We start from the raw sequence: 27,218 nt of genomic DNA, 5'->3' as shown, positions 1-27,218 counted from the left end.
TCACCCAGCTTTCAGCAACAATAATGCTTTTAGGATTCTTTCTATGACAATCTGTCTGGAATAATTTTTGATGTGAGCTTTTAGATGTATTGGTGATTGTTGAAGTTGCTGAAGTGTGCTGATGGGGGTGGGGGACAGTGGGGTAGATGACCTCTCTATGCAAAAAGTACTAAGTATAGTGCTACAGTGGAAATGCTTCAGAGTCTACATAGCAATAGTAAAATGGAGCAGAAGTTTTTTTATTAAAACAATTATCCCGGTGTTGTGGTCATGGGCTATACCAGCATTTATTGCCCATCGCTAATTGCCCTGGAGAAGTTAGTGGTGAGCTCCTTTCTTAGACCACTTCAATCCTTGGGATGTAGGGACACCCACCATGCTATTAGGAAGGGAGTTGTAGGAGTTTGATGCATGACAGTGAAGGAACAGCAATGTAGGTCCAAATCAGGGTGTTCTGTTGCTTTGAGGGAACTCACAGGTGGTGGTCCCATAAGACATAGGAGCAGAAGTAGACCATTCCAGCCATCAAGTCTGCTCTGCTATTCAATGACATCCATGGCTGATTTAAATAATCCTCAACTTCACTTTTCAATTTATCCCTATAATCCACGATTTTTCCCATTGATTAAAATTCCATCTGAACTTTTAAACTAATCAATGATCCAGCCTTGATAGCCCTCTACACCAAAGAATTTCACAGAGTCACCACTCTTGGAGAGAAAAAAGTTCTTCCTTCTCTCTGTCACAATACTCCGCCCTCTGTCCTAGACTCTCCTCCAAAAGGAAACAACCTCTGCATATTTACCCTGTCAAGCCCCCTCAGAATCATGTTCATATCAATAAAGTCTCCTTTCATTCTTCTGAACTCCAAGTACAATCTCAGCCTCTCCATCAGAAAATCCCCTATATGCCCAGGATAATCCAGTGAATCTTCTCCGGATTTCCTTCAATACCAATATATCTTCCCTTTTAGATAAGGGACCCAAAACTATTCAGAGTGTTCCAGGTGTGGTCTGACTAATATCTTGTGTAGTTTTCACATATGTCATTCCCTTTTAAATAAAGACCAACATTCCATTAGCCTTTTCCATTACCTGCTGCACTTGGAGATTAGTATCTTGAATTCATGTAACAGGATTCTCTAATCCTTCTGTGCTACTGTCTCACTTCACTTAAATACTGTTCAGCTCTTCTATTCTTCCTGCCACATTTTTCCACATTATGTTCCATCTGCCAAGTTTTTGCCCATTCACTTAACTTCTTGTTATATCTCTCAGTATGACTTTTGTGTTTCAGTCAAACTTGCTTGCTAACTATTCACTTCTATCATCCCAGTCATATATTGTAAATAATTGCACCTCCAGTTCTGACCCTGTGAATCGCCACTAGTTACAGGGTATCTTCTTGAAAATATCCTCTTTCAACCTACATCTATTTATTAGCATGGATAAAGGACTGTCTAACATGTTATTCCCAACACCATGAATTCTTACCTTATGTGGTACATTCATGTGCGGTACCCTGTGCAACACCTTTTTGAAATCCAAATGTATTATAGTTATTGGTTCTCTTTTATCTACCCTACTTGTTTCCATTTATCTACTGACGTCATCTTCTAGGCATTAGAGGTCATGGATTTGGAAGGTGCTGCCAAAGGAATCTTGCTGAGTTGTGACTCCCCTTTTTATAAATGTGAGTGTTATTGACATAGTGGCAATGTCTCTGGACTACTAGTAACCCAGGCTAATGCTCTGGAGACATGTATTTGACAGTGAAATTTGAATTTAGTAAAATTGGAATTAAATGATTGGCGGATTTGTGAGGACAATGTCAAGTAGGTTTTCCTCTTGTTGTTTTCCCCATAAACTGCCATAAATACAATCTAATAGCTATGTTTCTAAGACCTTAACCAGCTCGTTCAGTGTTGAAAATACTGAGCTCCTCCTGGTGGCAATCGTTGAAGTTTCCCATTCAGAGTTTATTTCTGCTATTACTGCTTTTAGTCTTCTTCCAATTTGTTGTTCAACATGGAGGAGTCCTGCTTAATCAGCTGATGTGGGGATGTTAGATGGTTATTCACACAAGGATTCCTTGCCTTTTGGCTTTGTTTGACCTGATGCCATGAGACTTCATGAAGCCTGGAGACAATGTTGAGGACATTCAGGGCAACAGTTCCTTTTGCTCCTATTGTATATCCTTCCATGAATGCAAATCTAGTCCCACTATATTCTAAGGACAAGGTCCTTTGTGGATGTAAGGACTCAATTCCTCAGATCTCCTCAAAGCCATTTGCTGACTTGAATAGCATTTTGCCCAGGCAACCACACAACCTCCCCACCCCCACCCTCCCCCAGCAACAGGGGCTTTTCTAGGTCAGGCCAATCTCTTGGGTTATGAATTATTCACTAAACTTGTAACTGCACATTATTCTGTCCAACTGTCTGTTCCTCATGTGTAGTTATGTGTGTAACTGTCAGTGAGTGGCATAGCATTAGTTTCTTGGGATAAGCATACGAATACATTTCCTTCTGTTTACACTTGTGAAAAACGTTTTGCTAATTATTGAAATTGTCCATGCACTTAGATGAGGAAATCAACATATTGTAATCAGTAGGCTTTTGAAAAGGATAGACAGTAAGGAAGGAAACATGTTACCATAGTTCTCTCTTACCTTCTACCAGAAGGTACTATTCTGATGGGGTAAATCATTTTAAAAGTTACATTACTGCCTTATTCTTGAGGTCGCCTTTATGTGGCATTCATTGACTTGTAAAAATATTTTCAAGTATTCTGCTATGTAGTGTTTCCATTTATAGAATTACTGCTGTGTAATATTCAAGTTAAGAACCTAAAGTTGGATGTTACTTAGCTTATTGATAATGAAGTGCTGGAATATCCTAGCCATCACTAATATTTGTGTGTGCCCAGGCTTGTGCTCCTCGTTATCATTGGAGGACCTTAAGTCGCCAAGAGCGTGAACCAGTGGGTACCTGCTTCCTTGCGGATGGGGATAAGATAGTGGAGTATGCACCATGTCGATCAGGTTAGTTGGAGGATGATTTCTCATTGCACCCTCATGGATACCATTTTAAAATTGAATAGCTGATTTTCTAACATTGCATAAACACCAAACCTATTGGAGAATTATTGTAACCAAGAGGATCCTTTACTGAAGCCATTTCAAAGACTGGTCAGAAACATTTTTATTGTTGTATTTATAGGCGTTGTGAATTTTTTTTTTAAACACAAGCAACACTTTGTCAATTTTTTGAATCTTACGGGAGTAAAGCTTTTTGAGGTCCACTGCACTGGGCATCAGGATTCAAACTGATGTAAAACAGTGTGTATTTAAGGCTAATAGAAATTATTTTGCGCATGAAGAGTAATTGGCGAATAGATGAGACTCCTGAACTAGTCAGTGCAAGAAACCAACATGGCATCCATTCATAACAATTGGCTGAAGTTATGGAGTGCAGTGGGTGTGAAGTATACTTTTTTTGTTAGTTTTGCCCATGTCATTCCCACTCATCTATCTTTTGGGAGCTGACTTGAAACAGTCATTGAAATTTCTGCACAACACTGTTAAACTAGTAAGGAAGTAATCATTAACTTAGATTTTAACTGCCTGCATTCTGCTTGCTTCTACTTTGCAGTTTAATAGTTAATTAGCACTGGATCACTCGTGATTTATGTCAAACTTTGCTTTAAAGTGTCTCCAACGACTTTTATGAAAAAACAAGTAAGCTGCCAAAATTACTGAGAGTTATTTGCAACTAGTATTTTGGAGTGTTATGATGGTTTCAAGATAAAATGTTCAGCTGTAGTTACAATCTCTGTTCATTAGGGTCAAATTCCCTGCCTGCATTCCCATTTAACAGTGGTTATCTCATCTGATCCCTGTGTCAATAGGGTCTTCACAAGAAAAAGTTGATCAAAAAACATAGTGTAGTTTCTTTTAAGCATGCATAGATGTCATTAGGTCTTCATCAGAAATGTTTCAAACTACTTTTAAAAAGTACAGAAGCAGCGTTCATTGACATGGAGGTTCTGCAGCACCAAATTGCCCTTCATTCAAATAAATTCTATTGATCGACCTTTTGTTCAGTGGACCTCTGAGAGGGACATGAGTGCAGCCCAATATAATCCCGATTCTTTCTGGTTGGCAACAGTTGAACTATACTCTGATGCCAAACTGAATGAGATCAAGAATTTTGTACTTTATATATAAAAAATGAGTTCCAGTTATACAGATGTTTTCATAACCTCTGAGTGTCCCAAAGCACTTCATGGCTAATTGAAGCCCTTTTAAAGTAAAAGCAATATTTTAACACAGGAAACACAAGCAAATTTGCTTACGATAAGCTGTCTCACATCCTAAACTTAAGAATCCTTAGCTGATTTATCAATGACTTGCCTTACGTCATTCAGTCATAATTGAGGATGTTTGCTGATGATTGCACAATGTTCCACAATACTTGCAACTCTTCAGATACTGTGGGAATCCATGTTCATAGGTTGTAAGACCTAGTCAAAAGATTCACACCAGCCAAGTGCAAGGCAATGACCATCTCTAACAAGGCAGAATCTAACCACCTCCCCTTGACACTTAATGCAATTGTTATTGCTAAATCCCTCACTTTCAACATCCTGGGAGTTTTCATTACTCAGTCATGTAATTACTGTGGCTACAAAAATAGTTGAGAAGGTCAGAATTATGTGGTAGATGACTCCCCTCCTGACACCCAAAATATGTTGACAAGGCACAACTCAGGAGTGGCATCAAAACCTCTTTCTCTTGGCTGGATGGATGCAGCTCCATTGATATTCAACAAGCAGGACCCCATCCAGGACAGAGTAGCTCACTTGATTGGTACCCCATCCACCACCTTAAAGATTTATTCCTTCCACAAGAAACATACAGTGAAAGCAATGCATACCATCTACAAGATTCACCATAGCATTTCATTAAGGCTCCTGAGATAGTATCTTTCAAATGACAATCTCAGCCCAAGATGGGCAGATGCATGGGAGCACCACAACCTGCTAGATCCCATCAAGCCACACACCAACTGTTTTGGAGTTATGTTGTTGCTTCTTGACTGGTGCTGGGGCACAATCCTGGAACTCACTTCTTGACAGCACTGTAGGTGTTCCTACCCCTCATTGGCTCCAGGACTTGAAGAAGGCAGCTCGCCAGCACCTTTCAAAGGGAGTTAGGGATGGGCAATAAATGCTGTCCCAGCCAGCAATGAATATGTCCTGTGAAAGAATAATATAAATTTAAAACAATGTAGTGTGTGATAATGACCAAATAATCTGTTTAAATGTTATTGATTTGAAGAATGTTGGCCTGGTCAATGGCAATATTCTGTTTGAAATAGTGTAATAGGATCATTTGCATCCCTTTCGGAAAGTAAACTAGGCCTTGTTTAACTTCTCCACTGAAAGATGGTACCTGTGACAGTGTAGCACGCCTTCTCTTTTACTCACAGCGTAAACCTTTTTTTGTTTGGTCAACTATTGGAGGCCTCCATTTAAGAAGTGATCTTGATGGGTGTGAGGTATTGACATTGTCTATCTGGCTGTCTATATACACATAAAAATGTTTAGTTGTTCCAAAGGCAGGAAATTGGGAAATTATGGCATTCTTGCATGGTGGGGGGAGGCAGAGAAGGTGGGAGGAAGGAGGAGTGAGGGTATTTTGAAAGATCGGGGAGGATGCAGTTTAAAAGGTTAAATGCTAGTCCTGGAGCAATACTCCTGCTTCTCTTGGTCCATGAGATCAGCAATAAAGAGACTTTGCTAGTATTTTTTCCAGTTTTCTTTTATCCCAGAAACTTAAAAAAATGAAATGGAATAGGCACCTCGTTTTAAAAGGTTGTCCACCAACTGCCTCCAGTGATGGCTTTTCATTAAAATTGGAAGTGGGAGGGTTTGTGGTGACTTGGGTTCACTTTCCAAATTTTCAGCATTTTAACTGTTGATACTATCCAAAAGAATGTATTTCCCCATTCATGTTACCCTGCCCTTTCAGTGAAAAAGTAATGTTAGCACCATGAAATCATTTTAAAAGCATATCTCAACAATAACGCATGCCTCATGTTTTTCTTTTTCTAAGGTAAAACTGGAGCTGATGGTCAAGGATTTTGTCAAGGAGGTTTCAGCATTGACCTTACAGGGGTATGGTCAGAATATGTTTTTTCATTTTAAATGCATTTTGGCTAAATCTGATTAAGCCCATAAAATGAAGTGCATCTTTTATATAGTAATTTCTGACTCAGCATAGGTGATCCTTTCAAACAATTATGAGCAATATTTGCCAAATGCATATAAGTTGCCTCACAAGCGTGACTTTCTCATTGAGTTTTTTTAATTTCATGATTTGTCTGTGTGAGAAAGCTTATGTCTGCATTGGCTTCCTCTCTGTAACAGTTTCCTTCCTGCAGCCACTTTTTTTTTTGTATCAATATTTTTATATGTCTACATCAAGCATTTGTTTTGACTCTGCAAACTTTTCAAACTTTATTTACCATCAGTGGGTTTCCATTATATCACACAGAATCCGTCAATAATAAACAATAATTGTTTACCATCTGGTTTTGCTTCCCAGAAAAATTGGATTTCATTCTTCATATTAACTAACATGATATCTTCCAAGAATTGCATCTGGAAATTCCCCATTATGATTCTTCTCTCTTCATTTATTGACTGAGGGTCCAGTTTAATATTTTTGATTGCAGATTAAGTGCTATAAATTGAGATTATTCATCACAATGTTACTTTTCTTCTATAAGCTTGAAGCCATATTCAAACGATAAAACTATCTTTTGCCTCAGACAGTAAGGCATGTGCCCTGCCAGGAGTATTTAATTGTGTAATATCGCATGATAATAGCTGTTTAAAAGAACAGATCTCAGTGTTTGTCTTTATTCCTTTACAAATTATAGGCTGGTAGAGTGGTTCTTGGGGGACCGGGAAGCTTTTATTGGCAAGGTAAAACTACAATACTGCTTTGTTATAATAAAACATTGTACATTTGAGGTGTAGACCGAAACTAATTGCTTTATTGACTATTTACTATTGATCTGATTTGGTTTGTTTTCTTGCTTGAGGCATGATTTTAATATATAACCTAACTTTTAAAAATCATGGAAAAAGTATATTTTCTTAAAGTAATATTATAGATATTAATACAGATTTACTGTATTAAGTATTTAATTAGATTTTGTAGCTGTTTTGATGTAGTGCTGAAGAATTTTTGTGTATTGTTCATTCGTAAATTTTATAATTCTGCAGGTCAATTAATCTCTGATGAAATTCAGGAAATTGTGACAATGTACAATTCATCAGAGATTATCACAACATATTCCCGTCAAGTTTCAACTCGTGGAGCGAATGCTGCATTTGATGACAGCTACCTTGGTAAGTTGGGCCTTACTTTTCAAATAACACTGCTAGAGCAAATATGATTGAGCTTAACAATGGGTTTTTTAAACTTGTACAATTTAAAATAATTTCAAAATGAAGATCTTACAGCAGGTTGATTTGACGTTGTATTAGAATTGATAGCTGTTGGGAACATTTTTACCAAGACAGGAAAGGCCAGTATTGCATCCGCTGTAGGAATAGGATTGGAATCAGCAGAACATCGAAACAAAATTTTTGAACATCAAAAGAAAATCTTTTGAATTTCGAGGACACTTTTGAGGTTTTATTTTAATTGTGCCTCAGGAGAGGGTGAGAAAGCATGCTGGACCTTCCGGTGATCAAGCACCTGATTGGCTGCTAGATCGCTCCCTGCCAGAATTGTAGACCCAGAGGAAGTACTGCCAACCTGATGTGAGTAGCTATCCAATCTGATACTGGCAGCTCCAGATCTCCAAAGCGCAATGGTGTAGGGCCTGCTGGTGCCATGGCTGGTGTAGGCCATAGCTTTGGCAAATAGGGTTAATGAGAATCCAAAGGGGTTCTCTAAATACATTTAAGGACAAAAGGGTGACTAGGGAGCGAACAGGCCCCCTCAGGCTGCCTTGCTGATCTTTGTGTGGAGCCGCAGGAGAAGGGGGAGATACTAAATGAGTATTTTGCATCAGTGTTTACTGTGGAGAAGAACATGGAAGATATAATTTTGGGAAATAGATTGTGACATCTTGAAAAATGTTCATATTACAGAGGAGGAGGTGCTGCATAAATGTGGATATATCCCCAGGACCTGATCAGATGCATCCTAGAACTCTGTGGGAAGCTAGGGAAATAATTGCTGGGCTTATTGCTGAGATAGTTTTAACATCAGTAGTCACAAGTGAGGTGCTGGAAGACTGGAGGTTGGCTAACATGGTGCCAACTGTGTCTCTGGAGGCCCACTGAAGATGTTACCTAAATCATGAAGCATCTGAAAATGATCCTTCCAACACAGCGAGAAAACCTACATCCAGAATATTGTGTTTCTAAGCAAGACACATGTTTGTCCAAAATTCGATGATTAAGAGTTTTTAAATCATAATCAGAAAAGGTGTGATATGTAATAGTTTTTCATCTGTGATTTTATATGTTTGATCTTCGAAAACAACAGTTGTTGGATTTGTAATACGTCTGTAGCAAGTATCCCTTCGAGTTTAGTTTAGACAAATGTGAGGTGCTGCATTTTGGGAAAGCAAATCTTAGCAAGACTTGTACACTTAATGGTAAGGTCCTCGGGAGTGTTGCTGAACAAAGAGACCTTGGAGTGCAGGTTCATAACTTCTTGAAAGTGCAGGCGCAGATAGATAGGATAGTGAAGAAGGCGTTTGGTAAGCTTTCCTTTATTGGTCAGAGTTGGGAGGTCATGTTGCAGCTGTCCAGGATTTTGGTTAGGCCACTTTTGGAATATTGCATGCAATTCTGGTCTCCTTCCTATTGGAAAGATGTTGTGAAACTTGAAGGATATACAAGGATGTTGCCAGGGTTGGAGGATTTGAGCTATAAGGAGAGATTGAATAGGCTCGGGCTGTTTTCCCTGGAGCGTCGGAGGCTGAGGGTTGATCTTATAGAAGTTTACAAAATCATGAGGGACATGGATAAGATAAATAGACAAAGCCTTTTTCCTGGGGTCGGGGAGTCCAGAACTAGAGGGCATAGGATGAGAGGGGAGAGATATAAAAGAGATCAAAGAGGTAACTTTTTCACGCAGAGGGTGGTACGTGCATGGAATGAGATGCTAGAGGAAGTGGTAGAGGCTGGTACAATTGCAACATTTAAGAGGCATCTGGATAGGTATATGAATAGGAAGGGTTTGGATGGATATCGGCCAGGTGCTGGCAGGTGGAACTAGATTAGGTTGGGATATCTGGTCGGCATGGACGGGTTGGACTGAAGAGTCTGTTTCCATGCTGTACATCTCTATGACTCTGAGTACTGTCATATATAAAGCCAAGTTATCAAGAGGAGCCTGAAATGTTTCTGAGCACAATATTGATTGTACATACAATAGTTTCATCAAATGAGAAGTGTTTGATAAATTTGCAGTCTTTGATACACAATGTTCAGGCATCAACTTTGGCCAATCTTCTAAACATTGCCATTTCTTATTAGGCTATTCAGTTGCTGTTGGAAACTTTAGCAAAGATTCAGTAGAAGGTAAGTGATGATCCTGAATATTTAACGACAGTGAGAAGGTAACAATATCTTTGTTTTAATGGTTCACAACACCATTAGTTGCCCTCACCCTAAACTCAGGAAGATGATGGAATTGATTCAATGGCAATGCATTGTCTATGACGCAGTAAGGGGAATGTAACTGACCCCTGTGTCCCCCTATCGGAAAGGAGAGAAACGTTGTAAGTTTGTTTTCTCCTGATTTCTGTCTCCACTCTCTTAACAGAGATTAAAAGATGATTACAAAATTTTAGATCAAATCTCTGCTTGCCAGAGGAGAATGTAATGTATTGCAATTCATATCTTAAGAAAATAAGAACCAGGAGCAGGTGTAGGCAACTTGGCCCTTTTGAGCCTACGTTGATATTTAATAAGCTGACGGCTGGTCTGATTCTGGCCCTAACTCCACGCTTTTGCCTGGCCACCATAATCCTTGACTCCCTTGCTGATTAAAAATCTGCCTAATTTAGTCTTGAACATATGCAATGTCGCAGCCACCACTGCTAGCTAGGTTCAAAGAACTACGCAGACTCTCAAAACTCTCTGAGAGAAGAAACTCCTCCTTGCATTCATCTTAAATAGCAAACCTCTTACTTTTAAACTGTATTCCTTGATTACCCTGCAAGAAGAAACAGCGTCTCAACATCTACCCTGTCAAGTGTACCTCAGAATCTTTTATTTCAATAAAATGCTCTTTTCATTCTTCTGAACTTCAATAAGTATAGGCCTGACCTGCTCAACCTTCCTTTCAGAAGAAAATCCCTTCATTGCAGGAATCAATAGTGTGAACCTTCCCTGAATTGCTTTGAATGCACTTATATCCCTGAAGAAAAGAGACCAAATCTGGAAACAATACTTACAGTTGTGGTCTTATTAAGGCCCTATAGAACTGTATTAGCACTTCTGCTTTTAAACATTATTCAGCTTGAAATGAAGGTCTGCATTTTGTTTGACTTCCTAATTACTTACTGTAACTGAAAGCTAGCTTCATCTATCAGAAACCCCTGATTTCTCTTCTGCGGTTTCTCTATTTAAGTAATATTTGGCTTTTCTGTTCTTCCTGATGAAAGTGGAGAAGTTCGCATTATACACCATCTATAGAATTTCTGCCCACTCATTTAATTTATCTAAATTCATTTGCAGTCTCACTTTGTTCACCACACAACTTTTCTTTCCTACCTATCTTTATCATGATTTAGGAACCATACACTCTGCCCTTTCTTGTCAGTCACTAACATAGATTAGTAATTATTGAGGTCCAACACTGATCCCTGTAGCACTCAGTATTACAGATGCTTGTGGAAACCGAGTCCTTGAATATTTTGAAGCAGAGGCAAATAGGGCCACAGGATTCAAGAAAGCAGCTCACCATTACCTTCTCAAAAGCAGCTAGGAATATGCAACAAATGCTGGCCCAGTCAGCAGCACCCACACCCCATGAGTGAATTAAAACAAAGTTTCTTGATAAGCAAATGGGTGAAAGATAATAGGGAGTGAGCAAAAATGTGTTGGAATCAGATCAGTCGTTCTCTTATAGAATGACAGAGTAGGCTTGAGGTCAAATCAAATGGTCAAACACTGCTCCTAATTTGTATGCTTATGCATGTTCATATGCATGAGTTTGCCAAATGGAAAATTCCTATTTATTCAGAAGCTCTGCTTCCTGTTAACCAAACAGTGTTCTGTCCATTGTAACATGTTAGCCTGAGCACATGAGCTCTTATTATTTGGAGTAACTTTTTATGTGTCTACTTTTCACATAGCACCTTTTGATATGCCTCTTGGAAGTCCAAATACAAAGATATTAGCCAAACACCGTTTTCCTTTCACAAGACTATGTTGAATGTATTTGGTTAGAATATGATTTTCTATATATCCAGTGATTATCTTCTCAATGATTGAAACATAGTCTGTATCATAGAGGTTAGGCACACTGGCTCTTTTTTTCTCCCCCTGTTTCTGGCTCCTGATGTTCTTGAACAGATGTGTTCCATTTTTGGTTTTCTATCTCCTGGGACCTTTCCAGAATCCAGACAATTTTGGAAGATTTATAACCAACACATCCAGTATCTCTGTTCAATATTGTTCAACACTTCTGTTATTTTCCTGTTTCCCATTATTAGCTCTCCATTCTCACTTTTGAACTGAGGTACTTTGTGCCACTGAAAATGAACATTCTTTTCCAAGTATGTCCATTTAAAATATTGAACAACGTGGACTTCCTTCTGGACTCAGTGACCTGTTAATGATATCAAGAAGTAAAATTGGCGGTGGTGCGATTATACCTATAACAGATGTATTGGTAGATAGAAGCAGGAGATTAAATGAGAGATTGTGAGCTAAGTCTTTATACTGTCATTGTGTGGTGTAATATGTTAGTATGCAAACATTCTGTACTGTGTATATAAATTCTTTTTCTTTTAGATTTTGTAACTGGCATCCCAAGAGGAGCAAAGTCCTTAGGCTATGTAAGAAGTGCTTATTTTATATATCAGTATTTCAGGAATGTTCTAAATAATTATGATTACTAGAAAATAACTGATTAGCTCAGTTGACAGGACAGCTAGTTTGCAATACGGAGCGAAGCCAACAACATGGGTTCAATTCCTGCACCAACTGTGGTTACCATGAGGAACTCTCCCTCCTAACCTCTCCCCTCTCTTCATACAGTCATCCAGTTATACAGCACAGAAAGAGCCCCTTCTGTCCATGCTGACCAGATATCTTAAACTGATTTAATCCCATTTGGTAGATATGTCCCATATCCCTTCCTATTCATATATCCATCCAGATGCTTTTTAAATGTTGTAAATGTACCAGCCTCCACCAGTTCCTCATTCCATACACGCACCACCATTTGCATGAAAAAATTCCTTCTCAGGTCCCTTTTAAATCTTTCCCCTCTCACCTTAAACCTATGCCCTCTAGTTTTTAACTCTCCTTCCTTGGGGAAAAGATCTCTGCTATTAACCCATCCATGTCCCTGATGATTTTACTTACCTCTCTAAGATCACTCCTCAGCCTCCAATGCTCCAGGGAAAAAAAAAACCCAGCCTATTCAGCCTCTCCCTATAGTACAAACCGTCCAATCCCAATAACATCCTTGGAAATATTTTCTGAATCCTTTCAAGTTTAATGTCATCCTTCCTATAGCAGGGAGACCAGAATTGAATGCAATATTCTAAAAGTGCCTTCCCCACTCCTATACCCAATGCACTGACCAATGAAGGTAAGCATACCAAACACCACCTTCACCACCCTGTCTATCTACAACTCCACTTTCAAGGAACTAAGAACCTGCATCCCCACTCCCTTTGTTCAGCAACACTCTCTAAGACCCTACCAATAACTGTCCTGATTTGCCTTACCAAAATGCAACATTTCACATTTATCTAAATTAAACTCCACCTGTTTCCCCTTGGCCAGTGACCCATCTGAACTTTCTTCACTATCCACTGCTATTTTGGTGTCATCTGCAAACTTCCAAATCACTTGTATAAATGATGAAAAGCAGTGGACCCAGCACCTATTCTTGTGGCACAACACTGGTTACAGATCACCAGTCTGGAAAACAACCCTGCACCACCACCCTCTGTTTTCTACCTTCAAGCCAGTTTTGCATCCAGTTCGCTAGCTCTCCCTGAATTCCATGTGATCTCACCTTGATAACCAGTCTACCATGCAGAACTTTGCAGAAGTCCATATAGACAATTTCTACTACTCTGCTTTCATCAATCTTATTTGTCACTTCTTCAAAAAACTCAATCAAGTTAGTGAGATGCAATTTCCCACTCACAAAGCCATTGTTCCCTCTCCCTAATCAATCCTCACCTTTCCAAATGCATATAAATCCTGTCCCTCGGAATCGCCTCCAATGGCCTGCACACCATAGTGGCACCACGTTAGCTAACCTCCAGTCTTCCGGCACCTCACCTGTAGCTATCCATGATACAAATAACTCAGCAAAGGGCTTCCCACAATGGTCTAAGGTACACCTGATCAAGTCCTGGGGATTTATCCACCATTATGCATTTTTAGACATCTACTACCACCTCCTCTGTAATATGGACACTTTTTTCAAGATGTCATTATTTATTTCCCCAAGTCCTCTAGCTTTCATATCTGTCTTCACAGCAAATACTTGTTTAGGATCTCACCAATCTCCTGTGATTCCACACAGAGATAGCCTTGTTGATCTTTAAAAGGGCTCTATTCTCTCCATTTACTCTTTTTAACTTAATGTATTTGTAGAATCTCTTTGTATTCTTCTGAACCCTAGTTGCCAAAACTATCTCATGTGCTCTTTTTGCCCTCCTGATTTCCCTTTTGAGTATACTCGTACTGCCCTTATACTCCTCTCGGGATTCACTTGATCCTAGTTGTCTGTACCTGACCTATTCCTCCTTCTGTTTCTTGATTGGAGCCTCAATTTCTCTAGGCATCCAGCATTCCCTACACCTACCAGCCTTGCCTTTCACCTATTAGGAATGTACTGTTTCTGCATTCTTGTTATCTCATTTTTGAAAACCTTCCACTTTCCAATCATCTCTTTAACTGCAAATAGCCTCCCCCAGTCACTTTTGGAAGTTCTTGCCTAATACCATCAAAATTGATGTTCGTCAGTTTAGAACTTTAACTTATAAATCTGGTCTATTCCTTCTCCATAACCATTTTAAAACTAATAGAATCATGATCGCTGGCCCCAAAGTGCTCCCACTGACACCTATGTCACATGCCCCATCTTATTACCAAAGAGAAGGTCAAGTTTACTGCTTCTCCAGTAGGCACATCCATATAGAGTCAGAGAGTTGTACAGCATGGAAACAGACCCTTCGGTCCCACTCATCCATGCCGAACAGATATCCCAACCTAATCTAGTGTCTCCTGCCAGCACCTGGCCCATATCCCTCCAAACCCTTCCTATTCATTTACCCATCCAGATGCCTTTTTAAATGTTACAATTGTACTAGCCTCCGCCACTTCCTCTAGCAGCCCATTCCACACATGCACCTGAATAAGAAAATTTTCTTTTACACACTTAACAAATTCCTCTCCATAGAAGCCCTTAACGCAATGGCAGTCCCAATCTATGTTTGAAAACTTAAAATCCCTGACTATTACCACCCTATTATTCTTACAGATATCTGAGATTTCTTTACACATTTGCTTCTCTATTTCCTGCTAACTATTTTGAAATTTGTTATACAATCCCAATAAGGTGATCATTCCTTTCTTATTTCTCAGTGCCACCCAAATAATTTCCATGGACATACTTCTAGGAATATCCTCCCTGTCTCGCTGTAATGTTATCCTTAACCAAAAATACCACTCCCTGTCCTCCCTTGCACCCCCTCCTCCCCAAATCTGTCCTTTCTGAAGTATCTATACCCTGGAACATTAAGCTGCCCCTCTCTGAGCCACATTTGTGTAACAGTTATGTCATTCCAGTCCCATATTCCTAACCATGACCCAAGTTCATCTGCCTTACCTTGCATTGAAATAAATGCAGTTTAATTTATCAGTCTTACCTTGATCTCTACCTTGCTCTTGCCTGCCCTGACTGTTTGAGGAGAAAGTGAGGACTGTTTGAAGAAGAGCTTATGCCCGAAAGGTCGATTCTCCTGTTCCTTGGATGCTGCCTGACCTGCTGCGCTTTTCCAGCACCACATTTTCTGCCCTGACTGTTTGTTTGACTTGCTCAACTCAACTCAGACTTACAAGCCTCAGACTTGTCTCTTTTCTATTACTTTGGACTACCACCACCACCCCTTGACCCCCACCACCATCACCAAATCAACGCCCATTAGTTTAAAGCCTTCGTAACACTAACAAATCTCCCTGCTGGATATTGGTTCCCTTCCAATTTAGATGCAACCCTTACTTCTTATATAGTTCACTTTACCCCAGAAGAGATCCCACTGATGCAAAACTGTAAATCCCTGCCTCCTGCACTAGATCCTCAGCCACGCCTTTATCTGCTCTTATTTCTACTCTCGCACACGCTACTGGGTGTAATCCAGATATTACTACCCTCAAACACCTTCCTTTTAACCTCCAGCCTAATTTCTTACATTGTCTCTGCACAACCTCAGGGCGGCACGGTGGCATAGTGGTTAGCACTGCTGCCTCACAGCACCAGAGACCCGGGTTCAATTCCCGCATCAGGCGACTGACTGTGTGGAGTTTGCACGTTCTCCCCGTGTCTGCGTGGGTTTCCTCCGGGTGCTCCGGTTTCCTCCCACCGCCACAAATATGTGCAGTTCAGGTGAATTGGCCATGCTAAATTGCCCGTAGTGATAGGTAAGGGGTAAATGTAGGGGTATGGGTGGGTTGCGCTTCAGCGGGTCGGTGTGGACTTGTTGGGCTGAAAGGCCTGTTTCCACACTGTAATGTAACCTAATCTAACCTTGTCCCTTTCTCTACCTACCTCATTGTCCTAATGTCTACACTGACCTACTGATCCCTCTCCCCTTTGAGAATATTGTGTACTCTCTCCGAGACATCCTTGACCCATGGTTCCAGGGAGGCAACACACCATTCTGATTTCTCACTTGGCCACAGAAATATCTGCCTGTGCCTCTGACTAGAGAGTTCCCTGCTACAATCAATCACTTGGAACCTGACATACCCCTCCTTTCATCAGTCTTGGTAACAGAAATCTGGTTGTCTGGTTATATTCCCCTAAGAGACCATCACTCCCAAAATTATCCAAAACAGCATAATTTTTTGAGGTGGGAATAGCCACAGGAGACTCCTGCATTACTTGCTCACCTCTCTTACCTTTCCTCATGGTAACCTTTCTACCTGACCGTATCTGCAGTTTTTCTACATTCCTGAAGCCTCTATCCATCACACCCCCAGCTCCTGTAAATTCCTCATTGCCTCTAACTGCCACTCCAACGATCCATGCAATTCAATAGGATTCACAGCCAAACACACTTGCTGCAGACATAATCTCCAGACACATTGAAATTCTCCCTAATCTCCTACATCCAACAGGAAGAACACATCACTCTGCACCTTAAGCAATCTACAGACTGAGAATATATCCAAAAAACAATCGCTACAGACTTTCTCAAAAACTCAGTGTTAGCACAGTCAAGAACACTGCTCTAGGATAACTTAGTACCTATCTTTTATGTGAAAAATTCAATCAAGGGGCAGATCTCAGTAAAACGTAAAAAATAAACACTCACTCTACTAACTATTATTGATTCACAAAAACAACTATGGTAAGATATATAAATCTTAAAATTAAACATTTAACTGGTGAGGCTGTGAAATCACTGACCACTCCAAGCTGCTGTGTATAGTTTTGATAATGAGATTTCCCCAGCTCAGCTGTAAAACTGCATAAAGAACTTTGTTTGTTTTTTTTTGACAATCTCTAAAGAAGTTTATAATTTCACAGCCCTCTGGTTAAACCAGTCCATCAAGCAATCTTACTGTCCCCTGGGACTATAGCGACTTTATCTTTTTATTACTAGCAAATTCACTTTTTATATGTCATAATATGGTGCTTTGAGAATGCATCTAAGAACGTCACAATTATTACTATTTTGGCAAACAAAAGTGATTTTTTAAAAAATTGCAACAACTTTCAGATGTCAAACACAGTCAGTCAATGACAATTTGAGTGCTGATGAAGGAAGTAAGGTTGGTTGGGATACCTGAACTCTTTCAAGTATTGGAGGGCAATCTTTTATCATGAGTAGATAGGACATCGGTTAATTATCTTACACAGGAAAACAACAGCACCTCTTGACAACATAGCACCCAATTTAGTGCTGCACTGAATTGTCAGATCATTCCAATCCTAGAATGTGAAGTGAAGTCACGGCCTTGTGACTCAAGTGAGACAGTATGGATCATCTGTTTCAAAAGTTAATGACATAACAGGAATCATCCAGTTTTACTTGATTTTTTTGTGTTTTGATGTATTACATGTATTTATTATTGACAGGTTACTATTTTAAATGGAGCGAATATGGAATCCCTCCACAATTTTACTGGGGAACAGGTAAATGTTTCAGCAGTGTATTAATAAATAATTTGTGTATTTTAACATATTTGATTACCAATAGAGAGAATGGATGACTGAGATTATGTTATTTTCACAGATGGCTGCATACTTTGGTTATTCTGTTGCGGTTACTGATCTCAACAGTGATGGGTAAGGGGGTGAAGGCTGGGAGCAAGCAAATTTGGGAAAACATATTGAAGAACTTTTCTGGCTGATTGTTTAAACATGTTTTCTTCCAGAGTCAGACTAACCATTTGAGTGTGACTGTTAATTTGTTCATTTGAACTTGAAGGGCAAAATTAATTGATGAGTTGTGAATTATTACATGAGCTATTTTTAATTTTTCCTTTTTTTTTCATTTTAAATGTTTATTGAAAATGCATTGAAATAATAAGTTCTAATTAGAATATCAATGCAGGGTAAGAAAGTAAATTGTGAGATGGACGTAAAGAGTCTACAAAAGTTTAGATGAATGGATAAAAGTAAGGCAGACAAAGTATGATATGGGAAAATGTGAAGTCGTCCACTTTGACAGGCCGAATAGGAAAGCTGTATTAATTTAGTGGAGAAGAATCTCAAAAACTCTGGTATAGAGGGATTGAGGGGCCTTGCACTTGAATCTCGAAAGATTAATGGGGAGATACGGTAAATTATTAGAAAGGCAAATGGAATGTTGTAATTTATTGTTGGAAAATTTTACTATAATTGTAAATGATGTTGCCGAGAGATTATCTGGAGTATGGTTAACAATTGTGTTTTCCTTATTTGAGAAAGGATACAATAGCATCTGAAGCAGTTCAGAGGAACTTCACTTGACTGATTCCTGGATGAAGGGTTTAATTTGGGAGAAAGGATTGGACAGGTTGGGCCTGTATCTATGGAAATTTATAAGAATGAGGGGTGCTTTTATTGAAACATATACACTTCTGTGGGGAATTGATAGTGTGGGTGCTGAAAGGATGTTTCTCTGTGTCGGGGAGAATAGAACTAAACGGCACACTTTAAAAAATAAGGGCTCAATTAGGGTGGAGATGAGGATTTTTTTTTCTCTACAAGGATTGACTGTGGAATATTCTTCCCTGAGAGCTGTGAAGGCAGCGTCAATGAATAGTTTTAAGGATGAGTTTGATTCTTCAATGATATCAGAGTCAAAAGGTCATAGAAGGCAGAGACAAGAAAATTGAACTTGAGGCCACAATCTGATCAGCCATTATCTTATCAGATGGCAGAGGAGGACCAAGAGTTGGCTGGCCAACTCCTGCTCTGATTTATGCAAACAAATTTTATTCAAAAACAAGGAACTATGGATGCTGGAAATCTGAAATGAAAATAGAGATAGCTGGAGAAACTCTGCAGATCCGGCAGCATCTGTGGAGAGAAAACTGTTTCTATCCCAGTGACAGTTCTTCTGAGGAACAGATAGTTTCTTTAGCTATTTGTTTGCGTTTCAACCAGTATTCAAAAACTGAATTTAAATTGGTCAAATTTAATTCAAGATTAGGATTAGCAGCTGAATTTGAGGGTCAAGAACCACACTAAGACATGAACTGTTAAAACTAGCTGGTATTGTGGGATTGTCTGACATCAGTTTAAAAAAAATCCTTGACTCTGTGATTTGCTGATGGGAGATGTGACAATCCACATCCTTCTAGGCTGTGGGGAGTACCAATCACTATCAGATTCTATGGTTTATAGTATAATCAGCAAATTAGTAAAAATATCATTACAGCAAATTAGAATAGGAAGACTTGCCTGAATTGGTAAATAACAAATATAAGGAGATATAATCAGTGCTGCCTTGAATCAAAGGGCATCTCAAAGGACCTTTAAAAATTAATTTTAGTTGTTGCTTATGGTAAAGAGGCAGTGCCTTCAGAAGAGGAGAGAAGTTCATTTTAAAAGATTAACACCTTCACATCTGAAAAAATATGAACTTCAGTAGCAATGATCTCTTAACAGGAAATTTCAAAAACATCTCCATATCGCAAATTTGAAGTTTACTATGTTCGTTCAGTTTGACTGCTAATTTTAATGTAGGTATCAGTTGGAAGATTTTTAACAGGAGAAACATTTCAATTGAACTTCGCTTCAGTCATGGCAGAAGTCTCTGTTTATCTGATGTATGAATGAGAAATATCAGTTGGAATTCCTGAACCTGACCAGTGTGCTTGTTGAAGACTATAAATGTACTGACATTTAGTAATAGGAACCAGCACTAATTTAATATTCTCTGACACCAAATAGCCTCATTTTCATAAGAACAGAAGGATCATTGCTCGGGACTCTTACAGTCATCATGAGGATAATTAAGAATATCTAGTGGTTATATTCCACAAAATAAAATCTGTGAATTCTTTGCAGTTCATTGATTAGCTCAGTGCTATTACTAAATTACTTTTGGTTGACATAATTCAAGTGATGGAGACCACAAGCTACCATGATGACATGGTGGCTCAGTGGTTAGCACTGCTGCCTCACAGCACCAGGGACCTAGGTTTGATTCCCGCCTCGAGTGACTGTGTGAAATCTGTGCATTCTCCCCGTGTCTGTGTGGGTTTCCTCCGGGTGCTCCAGTTTCCTCCCACAATCCAAAGATCTGCTGGTCAGGTGAATTGCCAATGCCAAATTGCCCATAGTGTTAGGTGCATTAGACAGGGGAATGGATCTGGGTGGGTTGCTGTTCGGAGGGTCTGTGTGGACTTGTTGGGCTGAAGCGCCTGTTTCCATACTGTAGGGAATCTAATCTAATGACAAAATTGTTCTTGTTTATAAGCATATTGGATATAATTGTTTGTTTGGAGCTACATTTGTAAATCTTTAAGCAACCAATTCTGCTACAACTTATAATGCTGATGATCTGTCTTTTAGACTTGATGACCTTTTGATTGGAGCACCTCTTTTTATGGTTCGTGGTTCTGATGGGAAGTATAGAGAAGTGGGCCAGGTGTATGTTTATCTACAAAAGTCACCATTTAGCTTTACAGATGCCCTGAAGCTGACTGGCACAGAGACGTATGCCAGGTTTGGGTCTTCAATTGCACCTCTCGGAGATGTTGATCAAGATGGCTATAATGGTGTGTCACTTTTATTTATTTGCTGTTTAATTACATTGCTTAGTGGCAAAATAGTGTGAATAGACCTTAACTGATTTACATACAGCTTTTCAGATGTATATGCTAATGAAAGTGTCACGTATTACATAATCCTCTTGGAGTAAGTGATATTCAAAAAAAGAATGGGTTTATCAGATCTTTCCTCCTTTGTTTTAGGAAACCAGGCTTTTTATTCTATTGGTCTGCCCTGGTGGTATGTTTGCACTTGACCTGGTGGTTGAAAAATCCAAGGAGCAGGCTATGAACCATTTGTACAAGGTGAAGTCACCATACCAGACTGTAGGGCTACTGTCTCATTACAGAGAGTTGATTGGTTTAACCTAAGGGTCACCACGCATCAGGCAAAGGGAGAAGTTGAAAAGGAGAGTCCTTTATGGTCACCTTAGCCAACATGGAAATTGAACCCAAGCTGTTGGCATCACTCTGCATTGCAAAGCAGCCTTCCAATCAGCTGAGCTAACCATCCCATTAAAACCTAGATGTACACAAGGATCTTACTGCCCAGGCTGTCCTTGGCTCATTGCAGGCTGATACTGCTCAGATATGGTGACTCCTTTTAAATGGTGTGAAAGAAATATTCATTGGTCAAATATTAATCAAGAGGAGGGATGTTCCATATTTTACATTGTGTGTTCTTGTTCCTGAAAAAGCAATGTTATTGAAAGTCATTGTACAATAAGTACAAACATAATTCCTGGCCATCGATTATTATGATTTCAACTGATGGTAATACTGGACAAGTCAGGTCCGAGTGAATCTTGGTTTAACTAGAGCATCAGTTTCATTTTTGCAGTTGATTAGCATGGTGGTTCATGATGGAATGTTTACTCACAATGCTGCCAATGTTCTTTCAAAAAAACAGCACAGGTTTATTATACAAAAGAAGAAAAAATGAACTGTAAACATTTATAAGTTTATAAATATTTTAACATAAACAGCAAAGCAACGTATAAACCATTTCCCACCAATAGCTCTTCCAGATACTCAAATTCAGTAAAATGTCACTTCTAATGTAACGCTTTTTTGGTAACTCTTCAGTTCTGAAGAAGTCATACAAGACTCAAAATGCTAACTCTATTTCTCTCCATAGATGCTGCCAGACCTACTGAGTTTCTCCAGGACTTTGTGTTAGTAATATTTTAATTTTTCACTGAATGACCCTGCCCTGTCTTGATGCCCTAAAGACTTATTTTCAGTTCTGACTGCATAGAGACCTCTTGATAGTCTATCTTATTTTTAATTCTGACATTTGAAAATTTCTACACAAACACTCACAAAGTGAAGACTTCACAAATTAACCAGCCCTGGCTGATATGAAATTGTTCTTCTGAACTGAATTCAAACTGTTAGTGGCAACCAGTCTGTTTTATTTGTATGTCAAAGAAGTTTGACTTTGTAAGCATTTCATCAATTAGCTCCACAGGAATGCTGCTAGGTACAACGTACATCACGTACCATCTTAGATATTATGTCTTCAATTCACGATTCCATATTACTTCCTGACATTTTTTTTAAAATTACCTTTATAGCACAGAAACCACACATTTAATTTAAAATCCAAATTCCACATGATGACAATATACACTTCTATCACAGCAATTCTGGTCTCCCTGCAAAGGATGTTGTGAAACTTGAAAATGTTCAGAAAAGACTTAGAAGGATGTTGTTAGGGTTGGAGGGTTTGAGCTATAGCTGAATAGACTGGGACTATTTTCTCTGCAGCATTGGAGGTCACCTGCAGAAGTCACCTTACTGAGTTTTATAAAATCATGAGGGGCATGGATAGGGTCAATAGACAAGGTCTTTTTCTCGAGGTGGTGGAGTCTAAAACTGAAGGGCATAGGTTTAAGGCGAGAGGGGAAAGATTTAAAAGGGACCTAAGGAGCAACTTGTACATGCAAAGGATGGCGCGTGTATGGAGTGGGCTGCCTGTGGAAGTAGTGGAGGTTGGTACAATTACAATATTTAAGAGGCAAATGGATGGGTATATGAATAGGAAGGGTTTAGAGGGATATGGCAAATGGGACTAGATTAGTTTAGAATATGTGGTCGGCATGGCCGAGTTGGACTGAAGGGCCTGTTTCCATGCTGTACATCTCTATGACTCTGTAGCTGTCAGTTTTTTTTAAAAAAACTTTGCTTAACTGAATTAGGAACAAATATGAGGTAGCACTTTTTGACTTTTGGTTTATTATTATTTTTTCATTAAGTATAGTGTGATTATCTTTTAGTCTTGTATTTAATTTTTTACACCTTCAATGCCGTCATCTATCAAAAATATATCAGCCTTGGTTTTGAAAGCGCCATTTCTTTTTGTGTTGATGGGATGTGGGCATCTCTGACAAATCTAGTATTGGTTGCTCGTTCCCAATTTTGCCCCTGAATTGAGGGGCGTACTGGTCCATTTCAGAGGCTAGTTAAGAGTCAACACATTACTGTGGATCAGGGTTCACACAGGCAAGACCAGGTAAGGATGGCAGATTTCCTTCCCTAAAGAATATGAGTGTACCAACTGAGTTTTTGCAACAATCCACAGTGGTTACGTGGTCACCATTAGACGAGCTTTTATTTCTGTATTTATTAGTCATATTCAAATTTCACAATCAGCTGTGGTGAAAATCAAACATGTGTCCCCAGGGTATAAGCCTGAGTCTTTGAATTATTCATCCAGTGACAATACCACCCTGCTACCACGTCCAAGCAAATTTACTTTGTTACATCCACAAATTGTTTGGGGAGACACTACAGATTTTTATAATCTTTTGGTGTGTAAGAGTATTTTCTGCTTTCCTTCCTAAATGGTATGGTTCTGGTTTTCAGATTCCCTCATCCAGAGGTAGCAATCATCCATTTCTATCATGCCGAATCCCTGAAACATTTTAAGCACCTTGATCTGATCAATACTAAATCTTCTATACTCAAGTCAATGAGATCTGACTTCATTTATCAAAGAAAACAAAGGTTTATAACATTTTAAACCAGGTCTTTTGGATATGTTAAAGATAGCCTTGGAATACAAATCATATCCTGAGACCAAGTAGTACCCATGTTTCAATAGGGCAGTAGTCTTGCTACTTTCCCTAAAATGTAACCAGCAAACATTTTGCATAACAAGGATTAGCCTGCGCGCTAGAGGGAAAATGTTCAACTGGCTCCTGTTTAGGTTGTTTTTGGGTCTCCTGCTAAATCAATCATCTCACAAAGCAGCACTGTGTCATCAAGTTACTGAAGCTTTGTTTGAAGGGGGCAGAAGGCTATATTAATTTTGTATTGGAAAACAACTATCAGCAGAAGAGGGCCTAGTACATTTCCTGAGTAGTTCAGTTCCTATGAGAACATGGCCACATCTGTGGAACACCTGCCCATTTGAGCTTTTTTGGTAAATGTCATGGTGTTGCTGAACAGGAAGAGGTTTCATTTAATTACAATAGTTTGTCATGGATATGTTTGACAAGGACCAAGGCAGTACTCATGAAGTATTTATTCCCTGTAAGAAATAATAAGTGCTTTTTTTGGATGATATTGATTTTGGGGAGACAAGATTTGAGCCATAGCATAAGACACAAAGTCTATGAATTGATATAAAACAAACAATACAAGATGTAAAATGGTTTCAGCACAGAAACCCACCATCCGGCTTGTTGTGTCAGTGTCAGCTCTCTGCAAGAAAGACAGATGCTTCTCTAACAAAAAATACAATTGGCATGCTGAAGTAAAGATTCTGATTTCTGTTGTTTCCCATGGTGCTCCTCAAAGAAATTCTAAATTCTACATGGTTTGCCATGTACTGCAAAGTTCTACTGTTCAAAGAAAAACAAACAGAAGACACTGAGCCAATAGTGATAATGAGCCCTAAGTTAGAGTCACTAGTTTTGTAAAGTAGATAAATGTGGAATCAACTAATGAGCCAACATGAATTAAAACGTAAGACAAAAGCATTGTGAATTATGAATTATCTATGTTCTGATGTGCCATACATAGAATTATCTGCTCCTTCCCTTTGTCAACAAACATGTACCTATCTTCATCTTGTGATTCTAAAATATTCCCCACTGCAGGTATACTACCTATGGAAAATTAAAATACAAATTCTGTTTCTTCTTTTTTAACTTGAGCTTCCTTTTGAATATTTTGCAGATTTTTATCTTGCAACCATTACTAATGAGATGGAGTTAATGATTTTGGCTGCAGTAGAAATCAACGTATTTCAGTGAAACTTGGGACATCGATAGGGTATAACCCATGAAAGAGCTGATTTAGTTTTTGTTGAAAATGCAGATCTGCATCCTGGATTTGTTTAAAGGTTTTGTCATCTTTGGGAGACAGAGCAAATTCACTTTTTAAGAAAAATATTGCGGGTTGTCTCTCCTGCTTGAATTTTCAGAGCAGTTTGTTGGACGTGTATTGCCTGAAGCCTCTTCACTAATATAGAAACTTTTAATACAAAGATTACTTTTTCAGCTTTGTGGTTGCATGGCATTAACCAGGCAGGGGAAACCTTTAAAGAAGAACTATGTAATTGTAATAACATTGAGTTAACACAGTGTGGTGAAGGCATGCATTCTGTTCAGTGGCTTCTTGTTTCGATGTGCCATTTGCACTTACTCCCCTCTACTTCCTCTCCTGTTTGTTTTCTTTCTTTCATTCCTCCTCCTCCTCTGTAATTCCCATTTTCCCCTTTCTATTTCCACTCTCCGCTTTGGAGTGTTCTGACATTTGGAACAGTTTTCTTTGTAGAATTGCACAGCACGTAAAGAGCCAAAAGCAAAAATTGCTGGAAAGGCTCAGCAGGTCTGGCAGCATCTGTAGATAGAAATCAGAGTTAACATTTCGAGTCTGGTGACTCTTCCTCAGAACCTTTCTTTCTCTCCACAGATCCTGCCAGGCCAGCTGAGCTTTCCCAACGATTTTCCAAAATATCTGCAACAAACTAACCACTAAACAAATTTGACCGTCTGAAGATGACTAACACAGTTAATATCTCTTCACCATCATCAAAGACTGTTTCCAGTCTGCAGCTATTTTTGGTTATGTATTGTATTATGAATATAATTAAAATTGACATCAACATCCCTGGATCAAGAAGGGAAGAAAAGCATTGTCAATCTTTCTTTTATTCAGAGCATGCCTGAGGACAGATTAGGAATGACTGTGATGTCCCATTAGGTTGAATTAAATAGCCATTTGAGAATGACAAGTGGGTCTTGATAATATACATTGATAAACAACATTTTCAGGAGACCCATAGGTGGGCCCGGAAAAAAAACCCTGCAGGATGATTATTTTTTGTTTCATCCTTCTGGTTCAGAATGATGGAATTAATACGTACTCTCATTGGGTGCTTAATAATAAAGAACTGCTGTTGCTTTGAGGTTACTCTTCAACAGTCAAATGTTTTAACATCTTGCTTTTATTTCTGTTTGGAGATTCTGTTGCAATGATGGGAGCAATATGCAGCACGGCTGAATAGATTACTGCCCAGGGCAGACCATCTGGAGTAATGCTAATGTTTCTACATGTCAGTCACCTTTTTTGATGCCTTGACTGGCTTAGTTTGGTTCCATTCCAATAAAAGTAGAAATACTTGAACTGATTAGCATCTTGAAGTTTCCCACAACAGATGTTGCTTATGTCATTTTTGCCAGTTTATGTGGGTGTTCTTTTGTAAAATTTAGTTTTACTTTGCATGTCAGTTTTTTTTTCAGTCATCTAGTGGTTAGGCCATATTTTACAAATTAATTCAAACTCAAGTCATGAAATATCATGACTTAGTCATTTTTCAAAAATAAACTTGCACTTTTGATTTTCCCCCTCTGGAAAGCAATAATTAATGCAGGGACCAACATGCTTTAGTGCTCTCATCCCTTTATTGGACAGTTGGTCAGCATGAGCTGAGAGTGTTTAATGCCAGATGAATATTTGAAAGTGGGCACTTTCACAGACTAGATCTATATAACTGATAGTCACGTGCAAATACTTTTCTTTGTCTTAAGGTAGATGTCAAGATTTGGAATTCCAGCTGTAGTCTATTCACTTTGTCTACAGCCTGCAAATCTGACACCTTTTGTCCCATTGCAACTGTTGTTCTGTCTGAGAATCAGTCTATTATCTTCCGTCTTAATATTGCGAGTGATCATATTAGTGATTTCTTTTCTTTGTCAAATCAAAATATCAAAGTAGTCACAAAATGACTATAAGTGCATTAAGCAGAAATAAACCATCAATGAGATTTTTCTTCATCTCCATAAACTGAAACTTTTTAAAGTAAATTGCATGATATATGTCTCTATATATACAGAGGAACCTTGATTATCCGAACGAGATGGCCAGGCACTATTTCGTTTGAATAATTGATTGTTCGGTTATTTGATTTCCTCTGAGGCTCGGAGTGTTCTGTGAAGTCTGCTCCCTGTTCAGTAGACTAGACAAAAGCACACTATGCGCGAGAA

At 38.9% G+C, this 27,218-nt stretch overlaps 1 protein-coding gene across 1 annotated transcript in view; it reads left to right on the top strand.

The window, feature by feature from the left end:
* The window catches only part of itgav (integrin, alpha V), a 139,920-nt gene that overhangs the window by 54,242 nt on the left and 58,460 nt on the right, over window positions 1-27,218 (top strand). Inside the window, exons 4-12 of the mRNA XM_043693448.1 lie at window positions 2,929-3,043; window positions 6,119-6,180; window positions 6,948-6,993; window positions 7,297-7,422; window positions 9,571-9,615; window positions 12,058-12,101; window positions 17,597-17,653; window positions 17,754-17,806; window positions 20,525-20,730. Of these exons, the coding sequence (XP_043549383.1) occupies window positions 2,929-3,043; window positions 6,119-6,180; window positions 6,948-6,993; window positions 7,297-7,422; window positions 9,571-9,615; window positions 12,058-12,101; window positions 17,597-17,653; window positions 17,754-17,806; window positions 20,525-20,730 (754 nt within the window). The remainder of the gene's footprint in view (window positions 1-2,928; window positions 3,044-6,118; window positions 6,181-6,947; window positions 6,994-7,296; window positions 7,423-9,570; window positions 9,616-12,057; window positions 12,102-17,596; window positions 17,654-17,753; window positions 17,807-20,524; window positions 20,731-27,218) is intronic.

This window comes from Chiloscyllium plagiosum, chromosome 7 (assembly GCF_004010195.1).
Source record: "Chiloscyllium plagiosum isolate BGI_BamShark_2017 chromosome 7, ASM401019v2, whole genome shotgun sequence".
In the NCBI taxonomy this organism is placed as follows: domain Eukaryota; kingdom Metazoa; phylum Chordata; class Chondrichthyes; order Orectolobiformes; family Hemiscylliidae; genus Chiloscyllium; species Chiloscyllium plagiosum.
Note: the sequence above shows the minus strand (reverse complement) of the source record. Positions and strands in the feature narration are given on the sequence as shown.